General features: G+C 42.1%; 1 protein-coding gene across 1 annotated transcript in view; it reads right to left on the reverse strand.

Annotated features, from left to right (window-relative positions):
* TDRD3 (tudor domain containing 3) overlaps nucleotides 1–13,635 on the reverse strand; it is a 112,375-nt gene extending 98,740 nt beyond the window's left edge. The window contains exon 1 of the mRNA XM_086620232.1: nucleotides 13,566–13,635. Within this exon, the coding sequence (XP_086476358.1) occupies nucleotides 13,566–13,606 (41 nt within the window). The 5' untranslated portion in view covers nucleotides 13,607–13,635. The remainder of the gene's footprint in view (nucleotides 1–13,565) is intronic.
* Between the last annotated feature and the right edge of the window lie 2,297 nt (nucleotides 13,636–15,932).

Below are 15,932 nucleotides of genomic sequence, written 5' to 3' on the forward strand. Positions count from 1 at the left end.
CCATATGAGTGTCAAAGACATGGACCACTTCTGCTTCAAGACACTTTATATTAATTTCAAAAATAATAGAAGCTTAGCATCCCCAGCGTCTGCTGACTCACAAAGCAAGATGCTAATCAAATGTCTTCAGTTTTACTGGAAATACTTAAAACAGAATTTTATCACCAACACAAAGTCCCCAAGAATAGCTGCTCTAGCGGGTACTGTTCTTACAGAATTGGTTCTGGTGCTCTGACTAAAAAAAAGGTAACTCTTGAAGACACTCCATGCACATCCCTCCCTCCTACATACCAAAATTGACAAACAAACCCAAACAAAGAAGGTACAACCTGCTCAGAAGACAAGGATGAAAGATGAGTACTCACTACTGAAGCAAAGAAGTATATGTTATAACCGAAAAAGCCAAGCAGAAAATAATTTTTCACAGCTGTGGTCATCAACGCTTAAAATAGAAACATCTCTATTACTATTATTGCATAATTTTAACTTAGTACAGCAAACTTTTCTGCATAGAAAGAAGTTATTTTCAACTCTGTAGAAGCAGTAAGTTTCTTTTTAGCTTACTTTATGCTAAAAATAGCCATTTCTGCAGACGTTTAAAGCTGGATTTATAACATATTTACAAAAAAATCACTCAAAAAAAGCAGTGCGAAGGCATGCACGCTCTTGCAATGTAAAAATCCACACACTAAAACGTGTTTACAATTAATTTGAAAAGCTCTACAGCTACAGAGATTTGTATATTTCTAAAACTAAAAAAAACTACTACATCTGTTACAGGGCTTCTAAGAATTATTTCCAAGTTGCAGTTCACCAGCTGCACATGAGCTACAGAATTCTCTTTCAACCACTGACTTACACACAAGTATAGGTCTGTAAAAAACACATAAGTGATCAGCCAAACTACTACAAAACCTAGTTAGGTATCCATAAGAGCAGTCTGAACAACCAGAAGCACACTTTTCCTAACTGGTAGTATCGTTTACTAAAAATACTTGTAGCTACAGCAGCAAAGTTTAACTAGAGCAAATGGTCTTTCAAAGTTAGTAAGAATTAAAAGACCAGTTCGCACAAGAGAAAACCTGCATTGCAATTCACTGGTACCACTATAAACAAAGTGCAGAAAGGAAACATGGTAAGACACCAAATAATGTTCCCTTTCGTATGGTTTACTTAAACTTTCTTTGAAATCACAGGTAAAAATCAAGTGTTGAAGTAGTTCCTTCACTATTAGGCTTAATTTTCATATTTCCTAATTTAATTAATATTTTCAATTTAGTATTTTAGTATTGTGGGCTCAGGAAAGGGGAGGGTTTAAATTAAGACCTCTAAAACACAAAAGATTGATCTAACTTCCCAGCCAGCTGATACATAACAGGAGAGCATCATACAGCATTTACTCTCCATGCTTTTTTTGGATGATGCTCTAACACAACCTTTCACTTCCTTTCCTTCCAAAGTCAGTCACAGAAATATGTCATCTGACAGAAAACTACTTTTTTCTTGTCAGCCAGTAACTGGAGGAAAAGGGGAAGTCAGTTATTACTGTTATTGGAAGATAAAAATTATGTTATTAATTTAAGAATCAAACAACAATGGAATACAGTAATTATTCTGCACAGAACAAAAAAAATTACACACACAAACCTAAAGAAAAAAAAGAAAAACATTTAAGAATGGAATTCTGCAGTTATAAAGCAAAAAGTTCATCTCTAGTGTAACAGCATAAAGAAAATACTATCATAGTCGGAATATAACAGCAATTATTATCCTAGACTAAATTAAGCTTTTTCCATTTCTTCATGTTATTATCATACGGTAACATGGTTAGGTTAGGAACTGAAATGTAAACTAAGAAAACAGAAGAGACAGTGAGCAATGAAGTGATTAGAAAGATGTTTCCTATTCCCTTCTCTTCCCCATTCCCAAACTTAAAGAAAATTACACACTGTTAAACCCTTAGCAGCATTCTCCAAGGAAATCTTTTTCCATCTCAAAACCATGCAATAAAGAGCCTTTTTGCCTAAGTGTCCAAGATCTTAACAAGCATCAATCATGAATTTCTGTAATAGGTATCTGATCAAGGCTCAAAACTCTGTGGATTAACAAAACACAACACCTCAAGCATAAAAACCACTCCAAGTTCTTGTTTCCTCATTTGCTCGTTCCACAGGGATTCTCTCCAGTTCAGCCAATCCTTCAAAATAAAATTCTGAAATGTATGCAAGAAACATTTCAGGCCAATTTCACAGTGAGAAAATTCATCAGCCATTAAAAAAAACTACAAAAACTGTTACTTGTTTTATTATTTAACGACACAAAAATGGTTTGAGATCATTATATGCTGCATATTCAAAAGTCATTTTAACTATTAAACAAACCCAAACTAGTTTAGCTTAAGACATCAAGTATAAACATTGATGTATCCACTTCCTTCACTTACTGATTTTCATAGTTACAAACAAACAAATCTGATATTATTTTGTATCAAAAATTGCAGATAGCACTCAAATGAAAAGTTGCAGAAGAATTTGGCAAGGACTTGCCACAAGGCAGAACTCCAAGCTGTTTCCTAGCCTAGCTGAACTGCAACTCAAGTCCATCAATAATCAAACGTGTTTTACACAGATGTGTATCTGTGTGTCATATTTAACACCCAAACTTAAAAACACAACTCTTAATAAGTTTTTAAAACTAAGAATCATGACTGTGCTCATTATACATTCTGTTTTCAATGAAAAGCAGCTTGATGGATCGTATTTTTTAAATAAGGATCCTCTCAGCATTCCTTAGCAGCTGATCACTTCAACACAAAACGTCTCATTCAGAAACCACCACTCTGCACAGTCAGAACCAGACCCTTGAAAATCACCCAACTTCTCTCCAGCTCCTTCACTGACTTGTTTCCCCTCGCACTCTCCTCCAAATAACGGTTAAATGCTTAACGCTTGCAAGTACTTTCAACTATAAAACAGAAAGCGTTCTCAGAAGTTGAAAAACGTAATGCTTCATTAGTGTTACAATTCTAAAAAGTATTTTAGATTTCAACATCTCTGACTTCTATTTAAAACTGTCTCAGATACAGGACACAGTGTAACGAGTAAAAAGAGTATGTACTTGGAACCACCTAGTGCACTTAACTGCCTTGATGCTTTTCAAAGTCTCCTCCACTCCCACTGTACAACGATCATTACAATTACAGTGACATCAACCAAAAGAAAGCAGTGTAAATGTGCTTCCATAATAAATGGTAATTTCTATTTCTATCGTTCTATCAAGCAATACTATATAACAAGATGATCTAGCTGTTGAAAGTCGTATTTTTCACATTCGGTATACTGCCCTCAATATCAGAGCTAAATAAGTGATTTCATATCTTCATAAAATGGGAAAATAATGTTATTAATGCACTTGGTAAGGGTCCTGGATAGCATACACTCTTAGCCCATGTTTCGAGGACATATTCTGGTATACATCTATAGAAGTATTTAAATACTAAGATAACAACATACTGTGTTATACAACATTAAAAGAATGTAACAGAGTGAAACATCAGCAGATTGGAAAAAAAAAAAAACACGTTCACATGAGGCTCTACCACTACTTAATAGAAGAGATTTAGTGATAAGCACACACATAGTGTTATCTGGCAGTAATAGCTGCGATGCAAAAATGTCAAACTCTCCCAGGTAACACGCAGAGATGTGTCCAAGATAACCTCACTAACTCCAAGCTCGGGTAAGATAATCTGTCAGCAAGCAGCACTGCTGTAAGGCAGCAGATGCCAGAAACAGTGCCTGCAGTCAGAACGCACCGGACAAGAGCTCTTGTGTGGTTTGCTCCTTGAGAAGATTTGCTACTTCATGACTCGTAACAGGCCACAGCAATTCAACACAGAAAAGTCACAACAATGACAAGGGTTTTCTTTCGTCATCTAATGAAATTCTTTTTTTTTTTTTTTTTTTTTTTTGCACAGATACAAGCTGTGAGTACTGTTTCTCACTCACATTTCCCCAGGAAAATGCTGGCAGCCACCCTACAGCATTAAACTGAACACAAACATTCTAAAGCTGGGGCCATGCCAAAGACCCAGCTGCCACACCACCGAGACTATCTTGAAGCTGTCTGATCACACATGGCTGCTTCTCCTCTGGCTTTCCTAAACAGCTCTGTGTCAGACATGACACAGCACAAGAAGCTCCTAGCTGTTCCTGAAGCACTAAGAGGCAAACAATAGGAAAGAAAAAGCCAGTCTTGACCGTGCTCCCTAGACAGTGCACTCTGTCAAAGCAGCAATTCCAGCAGTCTGTTTGTTCTCTAACGCAGAGAAAGTCTTCGCTTGCTGCCCGTTAATGCCATCACTCCCATTTCTAACACCTATGCTACATTTTCCAAAGTGAAGGGCTCAGAATGATGCCAATGCAAGAATGCCCATCGTGCTTCAATCACTTATCAGTGCTACAAGCTTATTTAAACCAGTAACTTTCTTTTTCATTAAACGTGCGCAGCAGCTCTCTCAAAGGTTGTACATCAGTCCTAAAGCTGCCCAGTCTTCCCAAATCTGACACCTCACAACTATGCATTACATTAAGTATGTAAAACGTGATTAGAAACATTCACATACCATTCATCCCCCAGACAGCCTTTCCTTCTTTCCGTCAGCTGTATTAGAATTATTGTTATTGGAATTAAATATCCTCCTTTTGCTCTACAGAAGTGGAAAGTGTACTACTCCTGAAAATAATATGCACGGCTCGGAGAATCAGTCTTAAATTTATTTCAATTATATTGTTACGGCTATCACAGAATAACCAATCTATAAAAAATTAACCAATATATAGGATACTTAAAATCCAATGTTTTTAAGCATAATTCTATCTAAGTTAAGGTTCAAGACAGTTTCATACTTCTACATACTCCTACATTAATTATTTACATTAAGTTGTGTACTATCCAGCAGCCAACGTGGATGTAAAATATGCACATATAAAAACCTACTCATATCAGTTTGTTATCACCATGAATGACAACAGCACCTCACTCCAAAATCGTCAGCTACCTTCCCACCAGCTTGCTGCTCACGGATTCAGGGTTTGAAGAGAATGAGCACAGAGACTGAAGAGAGGAAAAACCATGTCTCAAGAGTCTCATAGCATGCTTTCAGAATGCAAAATCTTTGCAAAGGGCTCTCTCCTGAGACCTGGTTCATCTATATCCAACATCTACTCCAAATGCCTCAAACTTCCACTTTCTAGAAAGTATAGGCTTTCTGACTAATAATTAAAATCTCCAGGAACACACAAGTTTGAAACACACTTTTACTTTTGCTCAAATTGTAAGAGATGCTGACCATCAGGAAAATACAGACTTCCTAAACATACTGCTGCTTTTATTAATTCACTCTTCCACTGGGAACTTCATTTGGGTTTGTTGGAAAAGGCAAATAATAACAAAGCATGGCACTATTCCATTCTGCCCAAGTCTTTCTCTGTAACCCCTATCAAAATCACCTTTTTACATGCTCTGCTTACAGAATTCTTAGAAGCAAAACTTTTGGGGGGTAAGATGTAAATCAGCCCAAAACAGTCAATCACAATCATGTAATAAGCTCCATCCAACCACCTTGTTTAGGTGATTATATCAATTAGTTTACCAACAGACAAATTGATAGAAAATATTATGAAACTCAGCAGACATCACCACCTCAGAGATAACGTGCACTGCTCAACACGAGGTCAGACAAAGACCATGGGGACAAAAAGAGGGAAAAAGAAGGAAGCTACCATGTCATCGATTCAAACACATTAAGTGGCACTTGTCCTAATAAAGTATTTCCATCTCAAAGAGATGACAAAGTCTATAAGTCATAAGGCTAAGGAAGTAACTTCTGAAACAAGACTCAATACATTCGAAATCTCCAAGGACTCCAAAGAGGAGACTAGCTATGGAAAGCCTACACACTCCTACAGAACTCATTGATTGGAGAGAATCAACCTGAGACACACTGTATCAAGATAAGTAAAGGCCACTGAAAAGGTGGGTGTTAAAAAAAGGTCTGTAACAATTTAAAAGACTTCCGGCTTTAGATCTGTTGCAAGTAGACTACGCTTTTTTTCTTTTCTCTCTTTTTTTTTTTTCTCCTTTTTCCTTTCCTTGAGTAAAGGGTTCACAGTAGCAGCATCTTCACTCTAAGTTGCAACAATTCTATAAATCAAGGACATCTTATACTAGTGCTTTAGCTTCCTAGCAGGTTATTCAGAGATACCAGCAGGTGAAGTCTGTGGCCCCAAAGATGATGCATAAATCGATTTGAGATCAGCATAACGAGGCGAGACAAGGAGAGTCTCTTTCAGCAACTAATGAAAACCTGGAGGCTGAGCTGCTGTAAGGCAGTGGAAATCACAGCTGAGACTGAGTGCACCGGGGACTGTGTCCCACTTGCTTTATCTTTTCTCTCTGCCCTGTTTCCAACAGTCCTGTTCATTTCTCTCCAAATCCCCACTCCCTCTTCTCTCACCTCCAATCAAGAGGAGAAAAACCTTTCTTTGGCAGAACTACAGTGGAAGACACAACGCAAAAATAAGAATATAAATGGTGCTTTTACTTTTGCAGTCTAGGTCTATCTAACACAGGTCCCTTTTCTCCAAGAGCAGCCAGAAGTAGATGATTCAGGTAAAGAATGTAAAACACAGCAAATATCTAGAAGTGTCTGGAATAATTCCTGACTTTCAGCCATTTTAGAGCTGGTAGTCCAACTCCACTGTAAAGTTCAGTGTTCAGTGCATCTACCCCTACCTGACTGCCTAATTATAGTTTTAACCAACTTACATTTTTCTGCTCCACAATGTCATACGGCAATTAAGTTCCACAACTTAATTACACATTGCTGGAAAAGCTACTTTAGCTTTCATCAGGTAGCAGGTTTAATTCACTGGGTGGCCTAAATCCTATCTTGAGAAAAAATAGCTGTTCTTGCTTTCTATTCATCATTTCTGTATGATCTACAGATTTTATAAACCTCTACCACTTCTCCCCTTATTGTTCTGTTTTCCAGACTAAAGATCTTCATCTTCCCAGCACAGAGGATCTTCCACACCTCTCCTCCACTTTTTCACTGTCTATGAAGCCTTTGCTGTGCTGGGGTGATTATATTAATGCACACTGTTAATGAATTGGACACACCATTGATATACACAACGACCTAACAATTATTTTATTCCTTGTGAACAATTCCCAACAGCTTTCTGACCACTGCCCTTCTCTGAGTAATTAACAGTAGCGAATTTAGAGCTCATCACTGCGTAGACAGGCTTGCATTATTTTCCCCTGCATAAGCATCATTTAGTATTTATGACAACTGAACTACATTTTCATGTGAAAGCACTGGGTAATGGTACCATAAGATTTTCCTGCAACTACACAGTCAGTTTAGATTTTATCAATCGCCATATAGCAACAAACTGCTATGGTGTCACACCACCATTGCTCCTTAGGACTATTTTTTCATGTGATAAACCCCCAGATCCCAGTAGAAATCTACTGATGATGTTTCTTCATCTTGAAGGAATCATTTATTTATCTAGTTTCTAGTCTTTTAACCAACTGCACTAATCCACAGGATAACCTTTTATCCTTGGCAAATAAGCTTTGGTTAAGATCCTTGGTCAAATATTTTACCGATTTTCAAACCAGTCTGCCACTACCTTTGGTAAGTGCTCTCTAATTCTCACGCTGCAGTATCCAGTAAGCACTGAAGGTGGCCCCTTGGCCTCCTGGGCGGGCAGCTGTCTGCACTCGGCTGCCACTACCCAACTAGAGATGGCTCAGTGGTGCAGTGTGGAGAGCTCCGAAGCGCCCCGCTCCTGGGGTGCCCGTTGGGAAGAGTTTGTCCTGCAGAGGTTGATCAGGCCAGTCAGGCCCAGCACGGCTGCAGCAAGGAGAGGACTGAGATCTGAGAGAAATGGCTACGCGGACACCAAGCTCAGTGAAGATGGAGCGGGAGGAGGTGTGCCGGAGCTGGAATTGCCCCACAGCCCGTGATGAGATGGCAGAGGCCCCTCTGCAGCCTGTGGAAATTAACAGTAGAGCAGAGACCCACTCGCAGCCTGTGGAGAAGCCCAAGCTGGAGCAGAGATGCCTGAGCCTGAAGGAGGTCATAGAGAATGGTCTCCATTTGCTGCTGGAGGCTGATGACGAGGCCAAGAGGTATGTGAAGCCCATGGAGAAGCCCATGCCGGAGTGGGTGGCAGCTCCCTAAGAAGCCGTGACTCCGTGGGGAAGAAGCCCGCGCTGGCACAATCTGATGGGTAAGGATTGCATCCTGTGGAAAGGACTCATGTTGGAGAAGTCTGTGGACTGTCCCATAAGGACAGGATCCATTGGAACAGGGGAAAAGAGTGTAAGGAGTCCCCCTCCTTTAAGAAAGGAGCAGCAGAAACGACGTGTGATGAACTGACCTGCAGCCACCCATTCCCTGTCCCTCTGTGCTACTCAGGGAAGAGGTAGAGCCAGAAAGAAGAGCGAGGTGAAGGGAAGGTGTTTCTAAGATCTGGCTTCGTTTCTTGTTATCCTCTCTGAACAAACCATTAACGAATTAAATGGATTTGTTCCCAAACTGAGTCCGTTTTCCCCCGGGCCATGGTTGGTGGGTGATCCCTCCCTGTTCTTGTCTTGACCCTCAGGTCTTTTGTTACATTTTCATCCTCTTCACTCCACTGAAGGGGAGGAGTGAGCGAGCAACCTCCTGGTGGCTTAGCTGCCGGCTGGGCTAAACCACGACACCATTATTCGTGATCCAGCAAGAAGGGAAACCGACCACACCATCCAGTAACTGATACACTTGAACAAATGAAAAATGTAACGATGTGACATTTCACAGTAACAACCAAACTTCACAAAACGACCTACATCACAAACAGAGTGTCAAGAACCTCAAAACAGATGCATCTCTCCTGTGAATCACTCTGTTATCCCCGTGTCTAGGGAACACCTTGCATCCAGCCTGGGCTTGCTCCATATGCTGGGACCAATTTCAGATGAGGCTCCCAAAGACATTTCAGTGGAACAGCAAAAGAACATGGAGGAAAAGCAGAAAATCTTGCAGGATCCTGGAACTGACTACTTCACCAAATTCCTGCTGCGCTCTTAGAAAGAAGCATTAGATTCGCCCCCGTGAGCACTGCCCTGTGTTTCCAGGAATGCACCTGCTTTTGCTTTAGAACCTGGATCACATCACGTGATCAGTCCTACAAAGAATGACTTTGAACAGACCAATTTTAAACCTAAAGTTATCGACTATGCAGCACATTACTTGCTGAAATACCTAAAATTCAGTTTAGAATGGTTTGGTATACACCAACTATATAGTTTTCACTTACAAAGTAAATAAAACCAAAATTACATCGATACAAAACTTTCCTCATGAATTACTAAGTACTATTCTTTTGTTTCCAAACAGTCAATGCAATTCCAATTCCTCTTCATCTCTGGGAATAGTTTACATAATCTTCAAAATATGTGAATTTTTACAAGACTACACATTTTTTGCCATAGACTTACTAATTTTTATGGCATCACACACTGCAATTGAAAAAACTGTACTACTTGACAAGGAATTCACATGTACATTTAGTTTTACTAAAAAATTATTTAGTTATCCAGTTTGCATGTCTTGCTTTCCCACAATCAGAGATTAATCAGTTACCAGACTCAAGATTTGTCAGGCCATAGACTAAACCTGCTGTATGACATAGCATATAGTTTATATTTGACAACCTATAGGCATTTCCATCTAATAAATTCCCAAGTTCTGCAAAGATCTAGGACACTGAAGAGGTCCTGGCTTGTCATATCCTCTAGTGAAACGCCACCTGGGAGACTTAAAAAAAAAAAAAAAAAAAAAAAAAAAAAAAAAAAAAAAAACACACTTCTGTTTTAAGCCAGGGAGAAGTGTTCTGTGATACATTATTTACATAAGCAGGATGTATTCTGCAGTCCTTCTGGACTTCACTTCTAGTACGAAAACTGGATTCAATAACTCAGGTTCCATTAAGGTCTGTATTTTAATGGGAACACTGGAAAGTTGGTTCCAAAATTCATGAGTGTAACTATAACAATACAAAAAGTAATTCTCTCTGCCCCTTAGCCTTCCTCCTCATAATTGTCTGGTAATTAAATAAAAAGTTAACACAGAACTTCCATTCCAAGATAGAATATCTTTTTCACTGCAACGTAATACAAACGCACCTTATCTCATCTCTAAAGTCGGAGCTCGTATCTCATTCCAAGGCAAAGTAGTGTGTAATGAAAAGAACTAGCCTCAAAAAGTGCATACTTTTTAAAACAGCTACAAGGACATCTCTTCAGAAAAACTGTAATTCCGCATACAAACTACAGAGGTCTTATGTCCTTTTTCATGAAACATCACCAAGAAAAAAAAAAAATTCTCAGCATTAGCTATCACTGTTCCATACTTATTCTAGGGCAACTTCATCTTTCAAAAGCTGATAAAAACAAAATTGATACATTGAAACAAGCTTAAAAGGCAAACGTTACAAATTTCCACCTAGTTTTACAATGGATGACTCTCTTAAAATACCTAGTCAGAAAAAAAAATATATTACCACTATACTATATTAACTACACCGTGTTACTGCTTTACTTGAAAAATAACTTCACTTTTTATTCAGAAACACAAATCACAAAAAATCAATTGCAGAAATTCACATGAATAAGTGTCTATATTAACCCTTCTTACCTTTAAAGATTTAAGGAAGTTATAGGAAAGTAACAGGCAGTATCTTACAAGCTAGCAGATTTGCAACAATGGAAGAACAAGTTTCTTACTTGGTTTGAAACACTAAGTGGTGCTTCTGCAATTTAAGAGGGGACAGATTCTCATGTGTAGACTCAGCTTCATTTTTGTACTAGAAAACATACCATTTTGACATGAGGTGGCAGCAACAGCGGCAACCAATTTGGTAGGGAACATGATTTAACCACCAGTGTAGTCAAGCGTAGACAGAAACACACTATATTAAATATCACTGAAGGCTTACTTGTGTGTATGTTAAATAACTTTAAGATCTACTAATAACATGAGAAAATTCACAAGCATAAGACCAACAGCAAAACAGCTAAAGGCATGGATGTCTAGGTTATTATTTTTTTTTTAAGTGCATAAAGACAGCTAAACAAAACTTCCAAAGCATTCTTTCTTTCTCCATTCCACCTCACATTCCCCTAAAGTATATGCATTCATTTCCCTTTCCTTCATACTACCTTTCCCAATGCAACCAGGTCAAGGCATAATTTCAGTGGACCTGATAATCAGCCCACCACTTGCCCAATCACCTTTGAGCCTCTCTCTCCGGCTCACAACCTGCAGTACTGCAAGAATAACAAGTATTTTATTTATAGCCATTCAAGAGTATATAAGAGTATATTCTCTCCCCAAGGAGAGAATCAAACACTGAAGAACAACAGATCGTTTCAGAAGCGCCTCATACGTGTACTGCCAAAACCTGAAAGCCATTTACCAACGGCACTCATTCAACTGACAAAGTAGTAAAACAACTAAGAATTAATTGAAAACTGTGTGATAATTTTGAATAGGCAACAGAAAGCAAGAAAAGAAAACTATGAAAATAAAAAAAAACCCACACTTTTATGGAAAGCTTTCTCCTTTTTGGAGAGGAATAAGTATGGAAGAGGAGGGGGATGAGCTTCAAGTTACAGTCAAAACTTCCCTTTAAATAAAGCAATGATAGGAAAATTAACATAAATAGTTATAATTCTTTCCGTTCACTTGTAGCCAGGAATTACAGAATTGTGCACTCTAGAACCGCTTAGAACAGTATTTTTGAGACCCGCTTATTCAAGAAGCAGACCTAAAGACACTAATTTTCTTAACACCGTAAAAGCTAGGTTATCAAACACAGTAACAACAGCTGGTCAAAAGAGGTGATTATCCCAGTGCATTCAGCACTGGTGCAGCTTCACCTCCAGTACTGTGTGCACAATTTGAGAAGGATGTGAAGGTCCTCGAATGCATCCAGAGGATGGCAACAAAGCTGGTGAAAAGGCTGCAAGGCATGTCCTGTGAGGAGCGGCTAAATACTTTAGGCTTGTCTAGTTTGGAGAAAAGGAGGCTGAGGGGCAACCTTGTTGCTCTCTACAGCTTCCTGAGGAGGGGAAGGGAAGAGGGAGGTGCTGAGCTCTTCTCCCTGGTACCCAGTGATAGGACACGTGGGAATGGTTCAAAGCTGCACCAGGGGAGGTTTAGACTGGACATTAGGAAACATTTGTCTACCAAGAGGGTGGTCAAACACTGGAACAGGCTTCCTAGAGAGATGGTCGATGGCACAAGCCTGTGGGTGTTTGAGGCATTTGGACAATGCCCTTAATAACATGTTTTAATTTTTGGCCAGCCCTGAAGCGTTCAGGCAGTTGGACTAGATGATCATTGTAGGTGCCTTCCAACTGAACTACTCTATTCTATTCTAAACCATATGACACCTGTTTTTAACTTTTACAACTCTTACAATTTAGCCATACATTAAATCATAGTCCAGGAGAACCACTAGATTAAACAGCAGAATAGAAATATCCCCAAAATACCACTGGAAATAACAATGGTTCTCATAATCTGAGGAATTTTTCTCAATTACAGCCAAAGTAAGTCGCTTTGTGGTTTGGTAGTTAGCACTGAGCTTTTGTTTTGGTGAAAGACTTGTAAGCAGTTGTGGAAAGAAGACTAAGTGTTGACTAATAAGTGAATTACTTCGATCAATTAAAGAAAGAAAATCAACTTCCAGTCCACGGTGCCAAAACACCCCAAGGGTAGCGAATGAAACTTTGTGCTACTTATTTGAAAAGCGCAGCTCACTGAAACGCGTTCCAAACCAGACACGGTGTGCCCAACAATTAGGACTGGCTAGAAAACACGAATACCCACGTTCAAGCCCCACGTGTACATTTACACTACTTTAACTCCACTTTTCCCACCTTATTTTCCTTCCTGAAAGGGAGCAAGCCTAACTAAAAACAACAGAACTAAGGGCAAGCGCCAGGCCTCCTGGCAGTTTTCCACCGCCGACGGCCAGCCGAGGCAGGCCTCGGGAAAGGCGGGCAGGAGAGGGGCGGGCCGGCCGCAGCGCGGCCCCCGCCGGACCCTGCCGCCTCCCAGGCCCAGGGCTGGCCCCGGGGCGGAGGGGTTGGGGGGCGCCGCTCCCCGCAGGGCCACCGAGAGGGACCGAGCGTGGCCACCCGCGGCGAGCACACGCCGCTCCAGCGACGGGCCCCGAGCGCCCCGCGGGGGACGGCGCCCCCGTCCCCCGGACACCGACCGCGACGGGCTCCCAGACGGAGCTCGGGCGGACATGTCCCCTCGCCGCTGCGCGCTTCAAAACCAGGAGAAGATGCTCCCAAACCCCACACCGCTGCTTGGAGCTCTCCGCAAAAGCGTGCTTGCCCCCGGCCGCGGCCTGTGGCCCGCTCCCCGGCGGCGGCGGCCCGGTCCCGGCGACCGGGCAGGCCGCGGTGCAGCCCAGGACGCCCCCACTTACCAGCCCGACTCGGAGAGCGCCGCCCTCGCCCTGTCGGCCATGGCGCCTCCTGCCGCCGCTCACCCACAGAGCTCGGGGCGGAGCGGCGGGGCCAGGCCGGCGCGGGGCCGCCGGGCGCTGCGGAGAGCCCTGGTGCTCGGAGGAGGGACGCGAGACCCGCTCGTTCCCTCTCCGGGCGCTCGGGCCGGCCGGCTCCCTGGCGAGGAAGGGAGGGAGGGAGGGAGGGGAGCGGAGCGCGGGGAAGGCCGGAAGGGGCGGAGGCGGCGCAGGCAGATACGAACAAAGCCCGCGACCGGCTGCTACGGAGACGCGGGTGGCTACGGGGGAGGGCGTTTCTTTGCCTGCCTGGAAGCCGCTGCCGCCATGGTAGAGAAGGGAAAAAGTAAGGGCAGAGGAGCAGGAGGCAGCGGGGCCGGGCGGCGCGCGGGCCATGTCCGCCTGCGGCCCCGCGCTCCTTCGGGCGGGTCCGCGCGGCCGCACGGAGCCCCGGGATGGGCCTCTGCCGCCCGGAAGCGGCGGCGGTGGCGGCTACAGGCCTCCCTCGTTGTAGGAGCTGGAAAAGTTTACTTTAAACGCGTTTTATCTATAAATAATATTGTTGCGAATAACGCTGTGTAGGAAAAGGGTCTCCTTCGTGCCCTCAAAACGGGTATTGTGGATGAGAAGGGAGTTTTTAGTAATGGGCGCGATGAGGCGCAAAAGGCTGTTCCTGTTTCTTTAATGGTTTTTTTTTTTGGTTTGTTTTTTTTTTTAATGCTTTGCTGTAAAGCGCCGTGCCCTGACGCGAACATCCAGTGTCGCGAGCCGCCCTTTTAATGGGAATTTCGCTTTAAAAGCGCGGCGCCGTCTCGGTATCGCTGCCGTAAGCGACGTTATCTCGGTATCGCTGCCGGCGCCCGTACCGGGCGGGCGGGAGCGCGGTGCCGGAGGCGCTGCCGGAGGGTGAGCGTGAGCGGGCCGGGAGTTTGGGACACGCCAACCCGCGCCCTGGTGCTCGGGGTTTCTGCCCGCAGGCGAGGGCAGCCGCCTCCCCGAAGCCGCTGCCAGTTCTCCTTATCGAGCCCTATTTGGCTGCTTCTGTGATCTGTCGGTGCCAAATGCCGGTTCTTTCTCGCTGCGCTGAGGTTTCACAACCTAGCTGCCCACTGTATCTGCCTATTCAAGATGCAGTTTCCTTCACAGGTCGTGCTTATCCTTGGGATGTTTCGGTTTTCATGCAGCATCTTCAAAACAGCTGCTTGTTTTTCTTTTTTTTTTTTTTTTTTAAATCTACCCGAAAACCTGTCTTTACTATACTGAGGAGAAATCACTCAGAAGTTTTACATATGACAAGCTGTGACTTCTACTGTGCTGGTCAGCACTACTCACTTTTTTTTTTTTTCCCTTTTTCTTTTTGTTTTTTTACTACGGCCTGTTCATTCATTGTAGTCTCTTTCATGTCATATAGATTGTATACTCTAGGAAAAAGGTTTTGTCACCAGTGCATATGGTGTCCTTCATGGCTGCTTTTTTTTCCAATAAGTTAAACATCTTTTTTTAAATCAATAATTGCAAAAAGCTTGACACAGAAGAAGGAAACAAAACCTATATTGCCCAGATTAATCTGGGCAATATCTTACATTGCACACGTAATAACCCTTAAAGCTTTTCTGGTCTGGAGTCCTTAACAGAAAGAATATACCCCAGACCTAAAGTAATAAATTTCCACTTAGAAGACTGACGTATGTGATCTCTGCCAGCAAAATCTCAAAACAATAAGTATCCCACTCAGAAGGTTTTAATCCTCATGCTATTCATAAAAAAAAAAAAAAAATAAAGTTAGCAGAGGGGAGAATTATTAATTGGAAAAGTGCAATAACGCATTTTTGATGCAAGTTCGTAGAGTGAAGTCACCAGAGCCATCTACACAGAGTTCAGTAAACTGAGCCAATACAGCCAGCCGCATAGTCCATGGGTTGAACAACCTGGATAGTTTGGATTTTCAAAAGTTCTGCTGAACTGTATCATGACAAGGCTCCGGGTGAATATGAGCTTCCAAAGGAATAGTGTCAAGGAGAACTAACATAAAATGCTGAAATAAACAGACCTACTGTACGTCTGTACCAAAGAAGCTCTTAAATTAGTGCTGAGGAATACCCTGAAGTTAAGCAGAAGAGCCATGCTGAAGTGTTAGTGGCCAAGTCATGCCCTTGTTGCACACTTAACTGAGCAGCTGCTAACATGGAAAAGCAGATAGGTGGAAGTGTAGTGCCAGATCAGACACTTATGCAAAAGAAGCGGGAATAAAAGCACCTTGCATTTGGAGTCTGACCCGGCTGCGCATTAGATTATCAAGAAAAGGTTGTAAACATTATTGTAACTCAAAAA

This window comes from Tauraco erythrolophus, chromosome 1 (genome assembly GCF_009769465.1).
Source record: "Tauraco erythrolophus isolate bTauEry1 chromosome 1, bTauEry1.pri, whole genome shotgun sequence".
Classification (NCBI taxonomy): Eukaryota; Metazoa; Chordata; class Aves; order Musophagiformes; family Musophagidae; genus Tauraco; species Tauraco erythrolophus.